We start from the raw sequence: 21,005 nt of genomic DNA, 5'->3' as shown, positions 1-21,005 counted from the left end.
CCCCTGGCTGACCCAGGGGAAGAAAAGTCCTCTGAGAGCCATGACTTGTTCATCTTGGTTCTTTTTTCAAAAGCGAGGGGACTCCAACCACAGTCTCCCTCGTTTCCACTAATTGGGCCACACACACCCCACTTGACTGGCATCACTTGATCCCCCTTTTCAAAATTAAACAGATGCTTTGCATGAAGCACTCTCAAAAATACGCGTGCCTTTCTCCTCCCCTGGCTGACCCAGGGGAAGAAAAGTCCTCTGAGAGCCATGACTTGTTCATCTTGGTTCTTTTTTCAAAAGCGAGGGGACTCCAACCACAGTCTCCCTCGTTTCCACTAATTGGGCCACACACACCCCACTTGACTGGCATCACTTGATCCCCCTTTTCAAAATGAAACAGATGCTTTGCATGAAGCACTCTCAACAATACGCGTGCCTTTCGCCTCCCCTGGCTGACCCAGGGGAAGAAAAGTCCTCTGAGAGCCATGACTTGTTCATCTTGGTTTTTTTTTCAAAAGGGAGGAGACTCCAACCACAGTCTCCCTCGTTTTCACTAATTGGGCCACACACACCCCACTTGACTGGCATCACTTGATCCCCCTTTTCAAAATGAAACAGATGCTTTGCATGAAGCACTCTCAAAAATACGCGCTCCTTTCGCCTCCCCTGGATGACCCAGGGGAAGAAAAGTCCTCTGAGAGCAATGACTTGTTCATCTTGGTTCTTTTTTCAAAAGCGAGGGGACTCCAACCACAGTCTCCCTCGTTTCCACTAATTGGGCCACACACACCCCACTTGACTGGCATCACTTGATCCCCCTTTTCAAAATGAAACAGATGCTTTGCATGAAGCACTCTCAAAAATACGCGTGCCTTTCGCCTCCCCTGGCTGACCCAGGGGAAGAAAAGTCCTCTGAGAGCCATGACTTGTTCATCTTGGTTCTTTTTTCAAAAGCGAGGAGACTCCAACCACAGTCTCCCTCGTTTCCACTAATTGGGCCACACACACCCCACTTGACTGGCATCACTTGATCCCCCTTTTCAAAATTAAACAGATGCTTTGCATGAAGCACTCTCAAAAATACGCATGCCTTTCGCCTCCCCTGAATGACCCAGGGGAAGAAAAGTCCTCTGAGAGCCATGATTTGTTCATTTTGGTTCTTTTAGAAACACAGCGAGGGGACTCCAACCACAGTCTCCCTCGTTTCCACTAATTGGGCTACACACACACCCCACTTGACTGGCATCACTTGATCCCCCTTTTCAAAATGAAACAGATGCTTTGCATGAAGCACTCTCAAAAATACGCGTGCCTTTCGCCTCCCCTGGATGACCCAGGGGAACAAAAGTCCTCTGAGAGCCATGATTTGTTCATTTTGGTTCTTTTAGAAACACTAAAAGGTGGTGACTCCAACCACAGTCTCCCTCGTTTCCATTAATTGGGCCACACACACCCCACTTGACTGGCATCACTTGATCCCCCTTTTCAAAATGAAACAGATGCTTTGCATGAAGCACTCTCAAAAATACGCGTGCCTTTCGCCTCCCCAGGCTGACCCAGGGGAAGAAAAGTCCTCTGAGAGCCATGACTTGTTCATCTTGGTTCTTTTTTCAAAAGCGAGGGGACTCCAACCACAGTCTCCCTCGTTTCCACTAATTGGGCCACACACACCCCACTTGACTGGCATCACTTGATCCCCCTCTTCAAAATGAAACAGATGCTTTGCATGAAGCACTCTCAAAAATACGCGTGCCTTTCGCCTCCCCTGGCTGACCCAGGGGAAGAAAAGTCCTCTGAGAGCCATGTCCACATTGTCAGTGGACAGACACGTGTGCTTATCTGCCAGCAGACTCCCAGCAGCACTGAAGACAGGTTCCGAGAGAACGCTGGCTGCAGGACACGACAAGATCCCCAAGGCGTACGTGGCAAGCTCAGGCAATTTATCCAGATTGGAAGCCTAAAATGAGCAGGGCTCAAGTTGCAAAATAATGGCATCGACGTTTCCTTGCATATACTCATATATCTGTGTGTCCTCCTCTTTTTCCTTGTCCAGCTCTTTTCTTTTCGCATGAGTATATTTCCTTGTCACTTTCCCATGTGTTTGTGTTGTGTTGTGAGTTGTTTGTCACCTTTTGGACACCTTTGAGGGTGATTTCTAGGTGTTTTTATGTGTTTGTGAATGCCTGCCATTGTTTCCTATGCGGTTCGAGCTCGGTTCGTCGAATGTTCAACGAACCGAACTCGAACAAGACCTCCGTTCGACGAACCGAACTCGAGCCGAACCACAACCGGTTCGCTCATCTCTACTCCTGAGAGCACAGCTCCTTCACATCAAAAAGTAGCAAGCGGGGCCCGGACAGCTTTAACACTAGAACTACTGAGGTAGTCATTTTGACTACTTTGCACCATGTATTTCTATATAGGTATCATGAGTCCAGTAGTTCTAGTGTTAAGCTTAGGGGCCACTTGGACTACTAAAATCTGTGCACGGAGGCAGGCTCCAGACCATCAGGCAGTACTTCAGGGGACGGAACCTGGACGAGCTCTCCCAAGAGGGCAGCGGCACCCAGAAACTTGGTTTACTACGATGTCAGCGTCTGCTTTCCTCCTGAGTGAGTACCTGAGCACCCCTTGCCCCAGCTCCCCTGCAACCCATACCACCATCCAGAGTCCCAGGGCCTTCCCTACCCGTGGAGGGTAACGTCAGCTAGCTGCCCCCATTCCATCACCCCAGGTACTCCCAATGGCAGCGGCGGTACTTCCTATTACCACACACCACGGGTGGCATCACAAACTATCTAATCCCCTGTAAATAACCCCTATCACGTTTTAGAGGTACCCTGAGCCCCCGGGTCCAGAGACCCTCGAGCCACGAGCAGTGACACCCGGATCCGAGCGGTTCGACCGCTGTTGGGGCGGTACAGGTACTCTAAAGGCCACTTTACACACAGAGATAAATCTTTGGCAGATCTGTGGTTGCAGTGAAATCATGGACATATTGTTCCATTTGTACACAGCCACAAACCTGGCACTGATTGTCCACAATTTCACTGCAACCACAGATCTGCTGCAGATTTATCTTTGTGTGTAAAGTGGCCCTTAGTTTTATGTGTGAATTTTCTCTATTGACTTGCATTAAAGGCGGAAAATCTGCAAGTAAAAAACATAGTCATGGCTGAAAGTGTGGACACCATTGAAAATGTTCCAGGGAATTCAGTATTTCCCACAAAAAAATTATTGCTATTACACATGTTTTGTTCTACACGTTTATTTCCTTTGTGTGTACTGGAACAACACAAAACAAATGAAAAATAAAAAGGTAAATTGGACATAATTTCACACAAAAAAAAAACAAACAAAATTGGATGGACAAAATTGTTGACACCTTTCCAAAATTGTGGATAAACAATTTTGATTCAAGCATGTGATGCTCATCCAAATTCACTTGTGGCAAGTCATAGGTGTGGACAATATGAAAATCATGTTTTGTCATGTACATGCTTCTTTACTTTGTGTGTATTGGAGCAACACAAAAACCAGAGAATAAAAAGCAAATTGGACATAATTTCACATGAAACTCCAAACATGGGCCAGGCAAAATCTTTGGTACCATCCTCATCTTAATATTTAGTTGCACACCCGTTCTAATAAATAACTGCAATCAATCACTTCCTGTAACCATCAACAAGCTTCTTGCACCTCTCAGCTGGAATTGTGGACCACTCTCTTCTTGCGTAAACTGCTCCAGGTATCTCCTATTTGAAGGACACTTTCTCCCAACAGCAATTTTAAAGTATTTCCATAAATTATTAATAGGATTTAGATCCAGACTCATTGCTGGCCACTTCAGAACTCGCACACACACTTTTTCTTTCCAATTCTAGATGCTTCTTAAAGTATGTTTGGGGTCTTTGTCCTGCTTGAAGACCCATGATTTAGGACAAAAACCCAGCTTTCTGACACTGGGCTCTACATTTCAACCCCAAATTCTTTGCTAATCTTCATATTTCATTATACCTTGTACCCAGTCAAGGCTCCTAGTGCTAGAAGCAGCAAAACAACCCCTAAACATGTTTTAACCTCCACCATATTTGATTGTAGGTACTATGTTCTTTTCTTTGTAGGCCTCATTCCATTTTAGGTGAACAGTAAGATGCTGTGCAAAAGTGGATGAAGAAGGATCAGCACATTCTTAAAATCGTGAGGTTAATCTTTGTAAATCCATTAAATTGACACATATTCATCAAATTAAAAACATGATATTTCACAACTTTTTTGCTTATAAGACCGGTGTCAAATGGCTGGGATCTCTGCACTCTAACCAAGCAGTCTGGACTGATTGAGCACGGTGTAGCAATTCCATATACTTTTTACATTTGTTTCCAGTAAGATGATGTGCTTAATAAAAGCTCTATCTTGGCTTCATCTGTCCACAAGAAAGTTTTCCAGAAGTATTTTTGGCTTACTCACGTAAATTTTGGCAAACTGTAGTTTAGCTTTTTTATATCTCTGTGTCATTAGTGGAGTCCTCCTGGGTCTCCTGCCATAGCATTTCATTTAATTCAAATGTCCATGGATAGTTTGTGCTGACACTGAACATTCATGACAGCTTGAATTTCTTTGAAAATAGATTGGGGCTGGTTATCCAACATCTGAACTATCCTGCTTGCAACCTTTCATCAATTTTTCTCTATCATCCACATCCAGGGAGATTTATTACAGCACTATGGGTTGTAAACTTCTTGATTATGTTATCCACTGTGGAAAAAGGAACATCAATATCTCTGGAGGTGGACTTTTAACCTTGAGAGTGTTGATATTTTTCAACAATTTTGGTTGTCAAGCCCTCAGACAGCTCTCATCTCCTCTTTCTGTTCTCTATGCTTAGTGTGGCACACACAGACACACAATGCAAAGATTAAATCAACTTCTCCCCTTTTTATCGGTTTCAGGTGTGGGTTTTATATTGCCCGCACCTGTTACTTGCCGCAGGTGAGTTTGAATGGTTGTTTAATTTTGGAAAGGTGCCAACAATTTGTCCAGTCAATTTTTGAAGTTTTGAGTGAAATTATGTCCAATTTGCATTTTATTCTCTATCTTTTTTGTGTTGCTCACTCCAGATTTGGAGAAGTGATGTGCTGGAGTCAGATACTCCTGATTCATGATGAGGTGTATGCCTCTTTACGAATCTAGACACTTAAAGAAGTGGTATGTGCCTCTGTGTGCATCTTTCTACCAATCATACTCCAATTAAAGACTGGAATAAGATTTGTTACGTTGCAAACAACCAAGTCTAAGATCATTTCCTGATTGAAACGCGTCTGGTGTACAGTGCTGGTTGTGACTCCTGTCTTTTTTGTGAGATCCACTATTTTGTCCGATTTTAAAGAATCCAATAAAGAATCGGGTTTAATTGAAATTTTCCTGGAAGCTGGTTCCTTTCCTTCACGTTGCAAACACTGCCACATCCCTGTCCTGCCCCAGCTCTGCCCATTATTTTGGAACTAATCAAAAATAGTGAGAATGCCAAAAGTTGCTAAATTTTAGCGCAGCTTCGAATTGCTCCAAAACTTTGCAACTTTTCAAAGCTTTTAAAAGGAGAATACACTCGTAAAAGCTTTGAAGACTCAGACCCCTAATTATCAATATCATGCCAAAATTTACTGATGGAAAATAAACCAGCCAATAATTGGTCAAAACATTAGCACATTTATAATCCAACCTGAGCCACTTGAAAAAATTGTTGTGTCTTAAAGGGGTTGGAGGATCACATCGCTCTCCTACTTCCTGACTTCTTGTTTGGGTGGCATGCTTCCGCTTGACTGACAGTTTGGATCTATAATTTTTCGGTTTTTGACCCCTTCCTACTTAAAAAGATACCAGAATTTGAATTTGCATATTTGCCTTTTTGCAGATTGTACATTGGGATTCAGGTGAATCCTTTGCTAGTCATCTGGTAACAGCGTCACCTAATCACCTTTCATTCATTCCTAGGAAAAACTGGTTAGCGAGGTAGATCCCACTACTGCAGACTTTTATAAATACAGATGCAATTCAGTATATCAATTTAATGATTTTTACCATTGTATCCACAAATAAACTGTGTTATAAAACTTTCCAATTAGCTTTCTACTATAGTGTAGTAATGACTATCGTCAGTCCTATATGAATCCCACCTATCAAGCACAATGGTCTCTGAGAATTATGTTAGCTAATAAACACGTGTAAATGAAACCTTGGATGCTAGTAAGAAACTAATGTCATTCGTGTGTTTTCTTTTTCTATTTTAAGGTATGACCCTGAAGGACATTTAACAAATGCAACCTTTCCAACTGGGGAAGTCAGCAGTTTTTACAGCGATATGGAAACATCCACCCGGGTTGAACTTGACACTTCAAACAAGGAAAATGTTATCACCACCACTAATATATCAGCAACAAGCATTGTATATGCTCTAAGGCAAGGTAACGGAAAAAAGCAACAATAGCAGTGAATGTTATAAGCACCGACATTGATCAGAGGTCAGGTGTCCGGTATTTAGTAAAGTTTACCATTATATCAGTAAGGCCTGATGTAGGAGGAGACCAGGAACCACATCTAGACCATTTTTTTCCATGTATGAAATGGTAATACGATTCATCACATAATGGACACCAGCGGCACACAACGGATCTCTTTGACTATAATTGGGTTTGTTGGGTTTCCGTCAAGATGTTTGCCATTTTACGGGACAATTTGAAGTAGCATGTTGAGCTTATTTGTCCATATTTGCAACAGAGGCTCCAACACAGATGTAATCATAAACTAACTAAAGCCATAAAATGGACACCCAGCATTTTGTCTTTAAATTGAGGCCCTACTTACCCCAAGTTTCACTTGCTTACAGTAGGGTAATGCTAATAGTGGCAGACCACATAACCATTATGCGGACCATGAGTAGGGGGAGCTTGGTGCCAGAAAACACCGGTCCTCAAGCTATTGTCACAATTTCAGTAGTATTTGTATCTGCAGATAATGAATACACATGTGGAATCGGGAGCCATCAGTTCACTGTGCCACCATTCAACCTCTGAATCTGAGTCTCAGTGCAGCAGGCATGACGACATAACTAGATTGTTCAAAATGTCATTACACACATTGCACAGACCATAACAGCGCATTAAGGAAATGTGTAGAGGCTGTGGAGCCTATAACACTGTATATAGAAATGTCCAGCTTGGCTTCATTACTGTTCTAACTTGACTCAATTTAATAGATCTTGCATCTTCCTGCTCCAGCTTCCCTCACACTTGGTCCACTGTGTCACAATACCCCTTACTGGTACCATCAAAATGCATAATTGAAAACAGGCAACACAAGTGCTTAAACAACATTAATAAAGAGAATCACATCTTTGGATCATGGTTGGCTGTATTGAAATCCCCAGGCCTCTCATGCATGGCTGGGGCTTCCAGGTACAATAGGCCTGGGAGAGTTCTGCATAGGTGCCCACAAAGGTCACAACACGATCATGACTTTTGGGATATGACCTTTGCAGATGACAAGGACCAGATCAGATGGGTGGTGGTGAGGAATAGAGGGGCCAGAGAGTTGAGTCTTGAGATAAGTATGAGGATTTTTTTTAATATTTTAGAACATTTTGATGGCTTTTTAAGGTTTAAAAAAATGGTGCTATCTTTCTGAATCTACGTGGGAATGAATTGCAAAACATTAGCATTTTGGAGAACGTGGATTTTTGTAAAATTTGAAAAGGATTGAATTTCACTCAAATTTATTCACTCATCTCTAGTGGACACCATAAGAAAAGAATCATTTCATGACAAACACATTTAAATAATCTTTTATTGTTCAAGAATGAAAGATCTATACTAAAGAGACCCTGTGATCTAATGAAAGCTGCCTGAACAATGGGAAATATAACACTGAAATATTGCAATGATTTAAACAAAACTTTACAATGCCTGCCTACGGCGATGCAACTCCCCTTGACTGTCAGATCTCTCCCTATGTATGTTGACCTTAAAGTAATATGGTTAACCCTTTCATGACATTTGACATGCCTATACTTCATGGTCAGATAGGGGTTCCTGAAGCATGAGGTATGTCATTGTGATTGTGCGGGCACAGAAGCTGTACCTGCATGATCGCTACTGGGAGCTCAGCTTAAATGATAGCTGAGCTGTGTCTGTCACAGACAGAGTCAATCCCAACACCACCCCTGGCTTTTTAACCCACTAAATGCTGCAATCAATATCGATTGCAGAAATTATAGGAGGCTGGGAGAGAGAGTGTGCTCTCTCTCCCACCTGATCAGAACTCCTGTGACATCATTATGAGGGCACAATGGTAGTCATGGCAACCTGAGGTGATAATGATGACTTCAGAGTCTGCCATCTATGGTAGCCTGTTAGACCATGCCAGAAGCATGGTCTAAAAGGCTTCTGTTAGTGTAACACTGACAGGTATAATCCTTTGCAATGTATGTGCATTTCAATGGAATATACCTATGATCAGAGTAATAAAAGTTAAAGTCCTATAGAATAATTAAGTGAAAACGTTTAAATTCTGTGAAGCCCATGAAGTGTTAATAAACTTCTTGAATGTGGGTGTAGTTTTTAAAATGGGGTCACTTTGGTGATTTTCTTTTATGCATGGTCCTCAAAGTCACTTCAAATGTGATCTGGCCCCTAAAAAAAATTGGTTTTGTACATGTTGGAAAAACTAGAAATTGCTGATAATTTTAATCCTTCTAACTTCCTAACAAAAAAATATTGAAAAAATGATGCAGATGTAAAATATACATGTGTGAAATGTTATTTATTAATTATTTTATATAGCATGACTAACTGGATTAAAGAAATAAAAACAGAACATTTTGAAAATTCCAACATTTTCTACATTTTTGCCAAAATTTCGATATATTTTTACAAATAAATGCAAAAAATATCAACCTACATTTACCACTAACATGATGTACAATATGTCACGAAAAAAAAACACGTGTTCACAGTCAGTTTTTTTGTGGAGTTTTTACAGCAGAAACTTTGCAAATTCCTCAAGGAGTTCACACTTTTTCATTGAAGAGTTGGAGAATTTCTGCTCCAAATATGCAAGGAAAAATTAAGTGTGACCATACCTGTTCAAGGAATGCACCATGGATAAAAACTATGCAAAGTAGATCTTTTGCAGAACAAAATTATTATTTTGCATGTTAAGGTATTGGACATTGATTTATAGGGTATGTGGTCAATACTAAGGACTGGCACATAACTTATTTTTTCAAAAGATCTTACAGAGGACCAGGAGGCGTTCATTATATGTGGCGCATAAGCGATTCCGGCAACTAAATATGAAAGGGTTCTTTACAGTTAGAGATGTCAGACTGTGGAATGCCCTACCACAAGAGGTAGTAATGACAGACACTATAACTGCATGAAAAAAAAAGACCGGATGCTTTTCACACAACTAATGGTATAGCGGGTTATAAATAATCTAGTGCTAATGTATGTCGGGTGGAGAAATGTTTTTTCCACCTATGTGCCTATGTAACCTTTCCTAGGTTGTACTTTATGAGATCATTCATTTTGTTATGGAAAAGAGCTAATTTGCATACTTTACTCCCATGGAGCATTGCATATCAGACTTCACATTCAGCTGGCTCTTTATGCATTCCCTATACTACTGTCATACAACATAATGTGGGCAGCACGGTGGCTCAGTGGTTAGCAATGCAGTCTTGCAGCGCTGAGGTCCTGGGTTCAAATCCCACCAAGGACAACATCTGCGAGGAGGTTGTATGTTCTCCTTGTGTTTGCGTGAATTTCCTCCAAGTTGTCCGGTTTCCTCCCACACTCCAAAGACATATAGATAGGGAATTTAGATTGTGAGCCCCAATGGGGACAGTGTTGCCAATGTATGGAAAGCGCTGTGGAATCAATAGCGCTATATAAGTGAATAAATATTATTTATTATAATGTTTACCTCTACATACATAGAATATGCAATTGGATGGTCATCACCTTATGATAATTTCTTATATATTGACAGAAAACAATATCAACACCTATCGAGTGAACCCCGATGGCTCTCTAAGGGTCACCTTTGCCAGTGGAATGGAAATCAGCCTGAACGCAGAGCCCCACATACTGGCAGGAGTGGTCAGCCCAACGCTGGGTAAATGTAATATTTCTCTTCCTGGGGAGCACAGCCCAAATCTCATTGAGTGGCGACAACGTAAGGAGCAGAACAAAGGCAATATCTCCTCTTTTGAAAGACGCTTAAGGGTAAGGCTTTGTCTCTGTCATATTACTACCTTGCTGTAATAAATTACAATCCTTCCGCTGTGTTCTTGCTGTGTGGGAAGAACCAATTTGTTTTGTGCACTGTAATTGCAAAACAGGAATCATCTGGTGGTTCTACATCGTGAATTGACTTTGAGAGCTTAAAGAGAAACTATAAACCTTGGATCTCATATTTGATTCCTTTCATACTCGTTTTATAATTCACAAATTCACTTGAAGCTAAAGTAAATATAGCTATGTATAAACAAGAGAAAGAGAATAGCAGAATCAATGCAAGGGAATCCGGGTTCAGGCTACAAAACCTCTTCATTACATAGAAGTATCCAAAGTAGGCAGCACTCCATATGTTTGAGAAAAATGGTGGACTTTATTCCTTGCCTTTGTATGCAACATTTCAGTCCCGTGGGGGACCTTTCTCAACCGCATCCCATGTAAGGCTTAAATGTTACATTCTTGGGCCTATAATACAGTTCACTATTTTTCTTTACAAACGTATACGACTGTTGTCTTCTATCTATCTATCTATCTATCTATCTATATTTCTATCTATATCATGATAACAAGCAGGAACAAAAAAAAGTCTTGTGTCTACTACAAAAAAATTAATCTATACTAAATATATATTTAGTTGTCTACACAAAGGTATTAAGTTCAACACAAGACTATATCAAGGCCACCATACAAAATGTATTAAAGGGGTTGTCCAGGCTTGGGATTAAAAGCTGCAGTCACTATATGTGACTACAGACTTCGGAATCTTCACAATGTGCACAGTGTGTATGCTGTGAGAATCCGCCAATGTGTGGAACAAGTGGACATGTGACCACAAATATGCAGTATGCTTACATGTCGTCACATGCCAACTAGTTTTGCATGGTCCCGTTCAATACAAGTGAACTGAGTAAGTCCAGCCATGTCTGGTAGGAATGTGGCCAGAAGTATGCAAATCACGTACTTGCGGTCACATGACAGCCCACTGTTGGCATCGGCAATGGAAAACCCTGAAAGTGCACATTGTGAAAATTCACAATTCTGCAGGTACATAAAGTGACTGCAGACTTTAATGCCAAGAATGAAAAAATCCTTTAATGGGAACCTATCACCTCCAATAAACTTTATTTGTGTACAGACGTTGTTCTCTCTATCACCGCTTCCTTCATTTCATCTGTGCAGTGCAGGGAGATGGTACAATTTCTACTCCCTAAACATTGAGTGCGCTGTATTCAATCCCCTGCACATTGCACATTGCACATTGAGTGACAGCGTGTGTGTACAGAGCAGGCTGTCAATCAATGTACTGGGAAAAGATTACTGTGCACTCACTGTGTAGTGAGTGGTAATTGCAACAACTCTCTGCATTGCCCAGAATACTGGAAGTGAGTGGCTGCAGGGAGAATGTAAATTCATTTTCTCCCTGTAGCCGCACTTCCAATAAACCTTCCAGATGTGATTTAAATGCTATTTACCTGCAAATAAATGTTTTTTGAAATGACAGATTGCCTTTAAGCTCACGCCACCAAATGATTTAAATGTTTTCCCCCCCTAAAAAAAAGTTATCCTCTATCCCAGTGGTCAAAACCCCTACAATCCTAAGATCTGGGCTCTGCAGCCTCGTCTTAAACACAGCAGAGGTGCACATGTTTGACCTTCATCCCATTCATTGTTTGTAGGTCTGCTGGAAATAACACGTTACTCGGTACTCCTGTAGACAATGAATGGAATGAAGATTGAGTGTGGCCACCCCTGCACCATTCAAGACAGGACTGTAGAGTTCTGTTCTCAGGGTTCTAGAGCCTAGATCTAAGGATTACTTGGGGTCCCATCAGTTGCATTCCCAGCAATCAGCACGATCTACCCTTGTGCTTGTTTGTTTTTTACTATTTAACCAACCACACACAAAGTATTGCACCTACTACTCAAAATGTATATAAAGTGCAAAAACAGATGTGCAAATGGGAATTCATTAGCATCTTTTCACCGACTTTGTCCATAATTGAGAACCAAAACTGCCCTTTGCATGACCTGAAACAGTTTTACTTTTGTTTTTACGTTTAATTAATCATTCTCTGAGTGTACCCTAAACTATATACCCATGCTTTCCTCCAGGTAAACACTCAGGGGTAAATTCTGAGCTTAATTCTTGTTTTGCATGAAATACACATAAGCATCAGCTCGATTAAAACTGCTTACAACGGGGATAGCAGAAATGAAGCTTCAGCAAGAATATAAAAGAAGAAACTGAAGGCATCAGACATTAATGTTAGATTACTTCAAATTCCAAGCACTACACACAAAAGTGGCAGATTAGATAAATTCTCCTCCCTAGGCATTTGACTATGAATTATGACTCAAGCATAAAGTCATAAATCAATGCCATCAAAACCGATCCTCTGTCTCCATATTTTTGACCCTTTTGAAATTAAATACTTATGCATCTTTATGAATTCTGCATGGGGTTTCTGCACTTGAGAAGTAATAATTGTTTACTGCCTATAAAATGAATCATTCTTCTTACTTGTATGTTTTTAATCACTTATGGCGAGTGCATGGCCTAATGGGGTGATGCATGACGCAGGCATTCTCTCAATTCTTTTATCCATATACAAGGCACGGCTCTTTCGAGCCCTCAATGGCACTTTAGACTAGTCTGTTTGGCTATAGACATTTAAAAAATATCTGATTGTTGGGGTTTCATCACAAAACATTAAATTGGGGAACCCAGCCCATCGTTTATCCCTAATTCTTCCATTAATTATTGGGGCGGCTTGGTTGATCATGTGCTATGCAGTTCCATTTGTTGTGTATGGTATTGACTAAGATAGAAAAGTTCTGTACTTATCTAGGTCTGTCAGGTCAATTCTATAGATAATGTCTTTAAAGGTGACACCAATTTAAAGGGAACCTGTCAGGTCCAATATGCACCCAGAATCACGAGCAGTTCTGGGAATTGCTAATCCCTGCCTGTCCCTGCATACACTAGCATATATAAAGAGATCTTTAGAAAAAGTATTTCTAAAGATCTTTTACCATATGCTAATGAGCGAGATCACTAGTCCCCAGAACGGTAGTTCCCTGGCCAATCAGTTCCCCGGCCAGTCGGCTCCATTATCATGTTAGTAGGCCCCTGTGGGCATGCTAATATGCTAATTAATGTGCAGCGTCAGAGGATGATCTCACTCACCTCTCCACCACCATCACGTCCGATGCTAGATTTCGGCTCAGTACGCATGACTCCAGAGGTCATCCCCGTAAGCTTTCTTTTTGGTTATGCATGCTTGAAAATCTTACTATGCAGAATGTTAATGTGTTTTCTAAAGGAAAAAGCTACTGCCATTAAGCTCTGGCAGTGACTTATATCCTAAATTAAAAAAAAAGAGCATTTGTATTCCAACCCTTATCGCCATAGACAACAGGAGAGCTTTATAGATCTGATCCTAACTTTAAGGTGGTGTCACACATGGCGACGACGACAACGACGTCGCTGCTAAGTCACCATTTTCTGTGACGTAGCAGCGACATTCGTCGCTGTCGCTGTGTGTGGCATCCAGCAACGACCTGGCCCCTGCTGTGAGCTCACCGGTCATTGCTGAATGTCCTGCTTCAATTTTTGGATGTTGCTCTCCCGCTGTGAAGTACACATCGCTGTGTGTGACAGCGAGAGAGCGACGAACTGAAGCGAGCAGGGAGCAGGGAGCCGGCGTCTGGCAGCCAGTGGTAAGCTGTAAGCACGGTAAACATCGAGTAACCAAGAAGCCCTTTCCTTGGTTCCCGATATTTACCTTAGTTACTAGCGTCCGCCGCTCTCATGCTGCCAGTACCGGCTCCTTGCATATGTAGCTGGAGTACACATCGGGTAATTAACTGGTTGTGTACTCTGGCTAGGAGTGCAGGGAACAGGGAGCCGGCACTGGCAGCGTGAGAGCGGCGGACGCTAGTAACTAAGGTAAATATCGGGTAACCAAGAGAAGTGCTTTCCTTGGTTACCCGATAGTTACCTTAGTTACGCTTCCACGCGTCGCTGCTAGCTGGGGGCTGCTCACTGGTCGCTGGTGAGATCTGCCTGTTTGACAGCTCACCAGCGACCATGTAACGACGCAGCAGCGATCCTGATAAGGTCAGATCGCTGGTCGTGATCGCTGCTGCGTCGCTATGTGTGACACCCCCTTAAGTCTGATGTGTATGTGACCTTTAAGATTCTATAAATAATAAAATCATCAATGTGTAAGGAGGTGGACTTGTGGTCATTTTCCCCTCTGAAAACACCAATATTGTTGTGTTGAAATGTGATGTATTATGTCAAGTGTAATGTGAATTATGTCCTGCTTTATTGTGAATTGTGATGTGATATTTACATGTTTTTGTAATGATATTTACATGTTAGGGTTTTTTTGCCTTCCTCTGGATCAACATGTTAGGCTACGGGTTGAACTAGATAGACTTAGAGTCTCCCTTCAACCTTAAAAACTAAAAACTATAAGCATGTAGACTGTGTTGGACTGCACTGTGAGGAAGCTGGGTTCTACCCTGCAACAGACATTAAGGGTAGGAAACAGTTAACAGTTGGGACTATCTCATAGTGGGAGGGGGATAAGGTCTAGGGACAGAGATGGTGTCCTTCTAGAAGTTCAGACAGTGCCTAGAGCAGACCTTTTGACTGAGTGCATAACAAAGCTATTGTTGGGTGTTCTACGGCAAAAAAGAGAGAGGAGATTAGGACAGTGATTGTTTGCTCCTAAGTAAAGAATTGAGGCACATGTGAATGACAGCGTCAAGTCTAAGAACCAACCAAATAACAAAGTGACCCAACAAGGAGAGTCTAGAGAAACCACACCTAGCAGCAAGGCACCGAGTACTCTACAACCCTTAACGATAACAGGGCAAGAACGGTAGCCAAAGTGAGTGTCCTAAGTAGGAGTTCCCTAAGCGTCAGTGTTTGAAGCTTGAGTCAGGGCATATTGGCAAACCCACTCCTACATGAGGAGAATTAGACATAGAACAATGAGAAGATAGAATGGGTTCTATGAACTGTACTGTGGTGCTGGGTTGCGGTTGTGCTAACAGGAACAAGACCTGTGGGAACAGTAACAACACCGGTCAAAGTGGGAAAGGTGAGTCTAATGGTGCTCTGTGCTACTTGAACATACAAGAAGTTGTACCCACTACCTCATGTATAGAGATGAGCGAACCGGTCGCGGTTCGGCTCGAGGTCGGTTCACCGAACGGAGGTCCCGTTCGAGTTTGGTTCGTCGAACGTTCGACGAACCGAACTCCAACCGCATAGGAAACAATGGCAGGCATTCACAAACATATAAAAACACCGAGAAAACACCCTCAAAGGTGTCCAAAAGGTGACAAACAGCTCAAAACACAACACAAACACATGGGAAAGTGACAAGAACAAATTCTCATGCGAAAACAAAAGAGCGTAACAAGGAAAAAGAGGACGAGACACAGATATAGGCATGGCACGCCCTTCTAAAATCATGTAAAACACCGCAAGGTGACTCCAAGCGGAGTCTCCCTTTGTTCCAAAAATTGGGCCCCACACACACCCACCCATTCAGTGGCAGCACTTGTGCCCTAGTTGTACACTTTACAGCTATATTTGCATCAAGCACATTCAAAAATATGCCATTCTTAACTGTCCCCAGGATGACACCGGGGTAGGTAGCAAAGTCTTTGCTGAACCATGACTTGTTCATCTTGGCTCCTTTTAAAAAAACAATGTAAGCAAGGGTTACTCCAAGCGGAGTCTCCCTTTTTTCCAAAAATTGGGCCACACAGACACCCCATTAGTGGCAGCACTTGTGCCCTAGTTGCAAACAGGATGTTTTGATTTGCATCAAGCACATTCAAAAATACGCCATAATTAACTGTCCCCAGGATGACACTGGGGTAGGTAGCAAAGTCTTTCCTGATCCCAGCTCTGTTCATCTTGGATCATTTTTAAAAAACACAGCAAGCAAGGGTTACTCCAAGCGGAGTCTCCCTTTTTTTCCAAAAATTGTGCCCCACACCCACCCACCCATTCAGTGGCAGCACTTGTGCCCTAGTTGTACACTTCACAGCTAGATTGGCATCAAGCACATTCAAAAATACGCCATTCTTAACCGTCCCCAGGATTACACCGGGGTAGGTAGCAAAGTCTTTGCTGAACCATGACTTGTTCATCTTGGCTCCTTTTAAAAACAATGTAAGCAAGGGTTACTCCAAGCGGAGTCTCCCTTTTTTCAAAAAATTGGGCCACACAGACACCCCATCAGTGGCAGCACTTGTGCCCTAGTTGCAAACAGGATGTTTTGATTTGCATCAAGCACATTCCAAATCCACAAGCATTTACTCTCCCCAGGATGACACAGGGGTAGTAAATTCCTTGTGGATCCATGACTTGTTCATTTTGATGAACGTTAGTCTGTCCACATTGTCACTGGACAGACGTGTGCGCTTATCTGTCAGCACACACCCAGCAGCACTGAAGACACGTTCAGAGACAACGCTGGCAGCTGGACACGACAAAATCTCCAAGGCGTAAGTGGAGAGCTCTGGCCATTTTTCAAGATTTGAAGCCCAAAATGAGCAAGGCTCCATTTGCAAAGTCATGGCATCGATGTTCATTTGGAGATACTCCTGTATCATCCTCTCCAGCCGTTGACTATGTGTTAGACTTGTTGTCTCTGTTGGCCTTGCAAAGGATGGTCTTAAAAAATTATGAAAAGATTCCATAAAATTGCTGTTACCAGCACCAGATACGGTGCTACTGGGAGGGGTAGACTGTTGAAGATGACGAGACCGTCCCAAGTTTGTCAAGTTACAACTGGGAGATTCACTCCCTGCACCTGCACGGTTGTTTGGTGGAAAAGCCGAGCTAAGATCGAGTAACAGCTTCTGCTCATACTCCTGCATACGTGCGTCCCTTTCTATTGCTGGAATTATGTCACAAAATTTGGACTTGTACCGGGGATCTAATAGTGTGGCAAGCCAATAGTCATCATCACTTCTAATTTTGACAATACGAGGGTCATGTTGGAGGTAGTGCAGCAAGAAAGCAATCATGTGTCTTTCGCAGCCATGCGGACCAAGTCCACGCTGTGTTTGTGGCATAGAGGTGCTAACCGTTCTTTCTTCCTCTGACATCTCCCCCCAACCTCTTTCAACTGAAATTTGACCAAGGTCTCCCTCATCCGCTGAGTCTTCCATGTCCATGGACAGTTCGTCCTCCATTTCTTCATGTTCTCCTGCACCTTCCTCAACATTTCGCCTGCTACCATGCGCCCTTGTTGATCCCTGTCCCCCATGGTCCCATGCCTGCCGCGTTGGTGATGATGAACGTCTGGACCTTGGTGATGTTGTTGTGTCTTGTGCATATGAATCCTCCTGTAGTTCCTCCCCTTCCTGTTGTCCCACCCCCTGACTCCGAATAGTGTTTAGCGTGTGCTCCAGCATGTAAATGACTGGAATTGTCATGCTGATAATGGCATTGTCAGTGCTAAACATATTCGTCGCCATGTCGAAACTGTGCAGAAGGGTGCATAGGTGCTTGATCTGAGACCACTCCATCAGGGTGATCTGCCCCACCTCTGCATCTCGTTGGCCCAGGCTATACGTCATGACGTATTGCACCAGGGCTCGGCGGTGCTGCCACAGTCGCTGTAACATGTGGAGAGTCGAATTCCAGCGTGTCGGCACATCGCATATCAGGCGATGAACCAGCAGGCCGAAAGACTTCTGGAGCGATGCAAGTCGCTCATCTGCGGCGATTGAACGGCGGAAGTGAGCAGACAGTTTTCGTGCCCTGGTCAGAAGGCCATCTAGGCCGGGATAGTGTGTTAAAAATTGCTGGACAACAAGGTTCAACACGTGAGCCATACAAGGTACGTGTGTCACTTTGCCCAGGCGAAGGGCCGCACCCAGGTTTGCAGCATTGTCGCACACGGCCTTACCAGGCTGCAGGTTGAGTGGAGACAACCATTTATTAAACTCGGACCGCAGAGCTGACCACAACTCCTCAGCTGTGTGACTCTTATTCCCAAGACATGTCAAGCTAAAGACCGCCTGATGACGTTGCGCTCTGCTGCCAGCATAGTAATGAGGGGTGCGTGATTCCTTCTGCGCAGTGAGAACGCTGGTGGCCTGACCCGGCAGGCTTGGGGCGTAGGTGGAGGACACAGATGAGGTGGAGGAGGCAGAAGCAGTGGCGGAACTTGGACAGACAGAGGATTGACACACAAGTCGTGGGGACAGCAAGACTTGTGCAGCAGACCCTTCACCATCTATCACCATAGTTACCCAGTGCCCAGTCAGCGACATGTAACGTCCCTGTCCATGCTTACTGGTCCAAGTATCGGTGGTGAAATGCACCCGTTCACACACAGAGTTTCTCAAGGAAGCGGTGATGTTGTGTGCGACATGCTGGTGTAGCGCAGGCACACCTTTCTTAGAAAAGTAGTGGCGACTGGGCATCTGGTACTGGGGCACAGCGACAGACATAAGGTTTCTAAAATCATGTGTGTCCACCAGGCGGAAAGGCAGCATTTCGGTAGCCAAGAGCTTACAGAAGGATAAAGTCAACCTCTTCGCTTTGTCATGGGTCGCAGGAAATGGCCTTTTATTTGTCCACATCTGAGGGACAGAGATCTGGCTGCTGTGTGTAGACGGTGTTGAGTAGGGTGTCCCTGGAAAAATGCAGGTTTGTGAGGAAAGTGCAGTTGGAGACATGATGTTGCCTTCATCCAACGTTGGTGCTATCGATGTCTGAGAGAGCTGTACACACGCACTTGTTTCCCCTTCCAAACCAACTGACGACCTACCAAGCAAACTGCCTGTTGCGGTTACAGTGGTGGAAGTTGTGCGTGGAAAACCAGGTGTGACAGCTGTCCCCACAGTCCTAGAAGATGAAGAGCGCGCGGATGCACTGGAAGGAGCAGGCGGTGGATGGTTCGCTCCGCTAGGCCGCATTGCAGCACGGTGAGCTTCCCACTGGGACATATGATATTTATTCATGTGACGATTCATGGAAGAAGTTGTCAAACTGCTGAGGTTTTGCCCACTACTAACAGAATCACGACAAATTTTACAGATCACATAATTTGGGCGATCTTTTGCTATGTCAAAAAAGGACCAGGCTAGGCAAGGCTTAGAGGGAATGCGACCTGCTGAGCCCCCCCGACTAGTGCTCAGAGGCAGAGTGGTGGCTGAGGATGCAGTTGTAGACGTGCTACCAGTGCTCCGATTCTGTCCAGGAAGGCGCAAGGTAACTTCGTCGTCGGTTGCATCCTCCTCCACCGCCTCTGAAGATCTCCTCGAGTGCCTGACTGTGGGTTGACAGTAGGTGGGATCTAGAACTTCCTCATCAATTGTTGTGTTTGCACTCCCCTCACCCTCAGATCGAGTCTCTTCTTGCCCTGACCGAATATTTAAGTTGTCATCCCAATCTGGTATCTGCGTGTCATCGTCATCAGTATGTTCCTCATTGTCTATAACCACAGGTGTTACAGTTTGTGACAAAGGGTCAACATTATGCTCTGAAACTTGGTCCTCACGGCCTGAATCAGAGTCACAAAGGTTCTGGGCATCACTGCAGAGCATTTCCTGGTCTGTACTCACTGTAGCTTGGGAGCAGACCTCTGATTCCCAGGCTATAGTGTGACTGAACAGCTCTGCAGACTCAGCCATCTCACTTTCACCATACTGTACAGGGCTGATGGAGACTTCAGAGCTGGGAGAAAGCAAGTTTGATTGGGATGACAACTCAGAGGACTGGTGTTTTTTGGATGCGGTAGTTGAGGTGGCTGAGAGGGCACTTGTTGGACCACTTGAGATCCATTCAAGCATTTTCCTTTTTTGGCCATCATCTACCTTTGTTCCTGTTGTTCGTGTCCGTAAAAAAGGGAGCACATCGGATTGTCCACGGTAAGTAGTAGACATCTAACTTTTGCTGGTAGATGGTCTATCTTCAGCAGATGTTAATGGAGCTTTGCCACCTTCCCCACGGACAAACCCTTTTTTTCCTTTCCCAACATGCCTCTTCCCCTTTCCACCAGCATCTGTCATTTTGCCACTCATGTTGATTGCGACAAGATTGTGCACTTAAAATGTGGTAGTAAAAATTGAGAGGTGGTGTAGATTGCAGCGGTGGTCTAGCTTTATTAACAGCAGAATAATAAAGAATAATTATCCCTGACAATGCAACTACGGCCCTTAAACTGGCAGCATAAATTGCTAGTATAATGGCTTAGTAACAATGAGTTTGAGTGTGCAATGCAGGCAGACATGCTGCAAATATCTTTGCACTTGTGGGGCAATACAGCAGTCCAACAGCCACATTTAGGATGCCACTTCGTTCACTCAGTGTTTGCTAGTATAATGGCTTAGTAACAATGAGTTTGAGTGTGCAATGCAGGCAGACGTGCTGCAAATATCTTTGCACTTGTGGGACGATACAGCAGTCCAACAGCCACGTTTAGGATGCCACTAAGTTCACTCAGTGTTTGCTAGTATAATGGCTTAGTTATAATGAGTTTGAGTGTGCAATGCAGGCAGACGTGCTGCAAATATCTTTGCACTACTGGGGCAATACAGCAGTCCAACAGCCACATTTAGGATGCCACTAAGTTCACTCAGTGTTTGCTAGTATAATGGCTTAGTAACAATGAGTTTGAGTGTGCAATGCAGGCAGACGTGTTGCAAATATCTTTGCACTGCTGGGGCAATACA

General features: G+C 43.5%; 1 protein-coding gene across 5 annotated transcripts in view; it reads left to right on the top strand.

Moving 5' to 3' along the window:
* TENM1 (teneurin transmembrane protein 1) overlaps positions 1 to 21,005 on the top strand; it is a 1,354,271-nt gene that overhangs the window by 1,252,770 nt on the left and 80,496 nt on the right. For all 5 annotated transcript variants that reach the window (XM_075323916.1, XM_075323915.1, XM_075323914.1 and 2 more), the window contains 2 exons: positions 6,283 to 6,455; positions 10,039 to 10,274. In XM_075323916.1, coding sequence (XP_075180031.1) covers positions 6,283 to 6,455; positions 10,039 to 10,274 — 409 coding nt within the window. The remainder of the gene's footprint in view (positions 1 to 6,282; positions 6,456 to 10,038; positions 10,275 to 21,005) is intronic.

Source organism: Anomaloglossus baeobatrachus, chromosome 9, assembly GCF_048569485.1.
Source record: "Anomaloglossus baeobatrachus isolate aAnoBae1 chromosome 9, aAnoBae1.hap1, whole genome shotgun sequence".
NCBI classification, from domain to species: domain Eukaryota; kingdom Metazoa; phylum Chordata; class Amphibia; order Anura; family Aromobatidae; genus Anomaloglossus; species Anomaloglossus baeobatrachus.
Note: the sequence above shows the minus strand (reverse complement) of the source record. Positions and strands in the feature narration are given on the sequence as shown.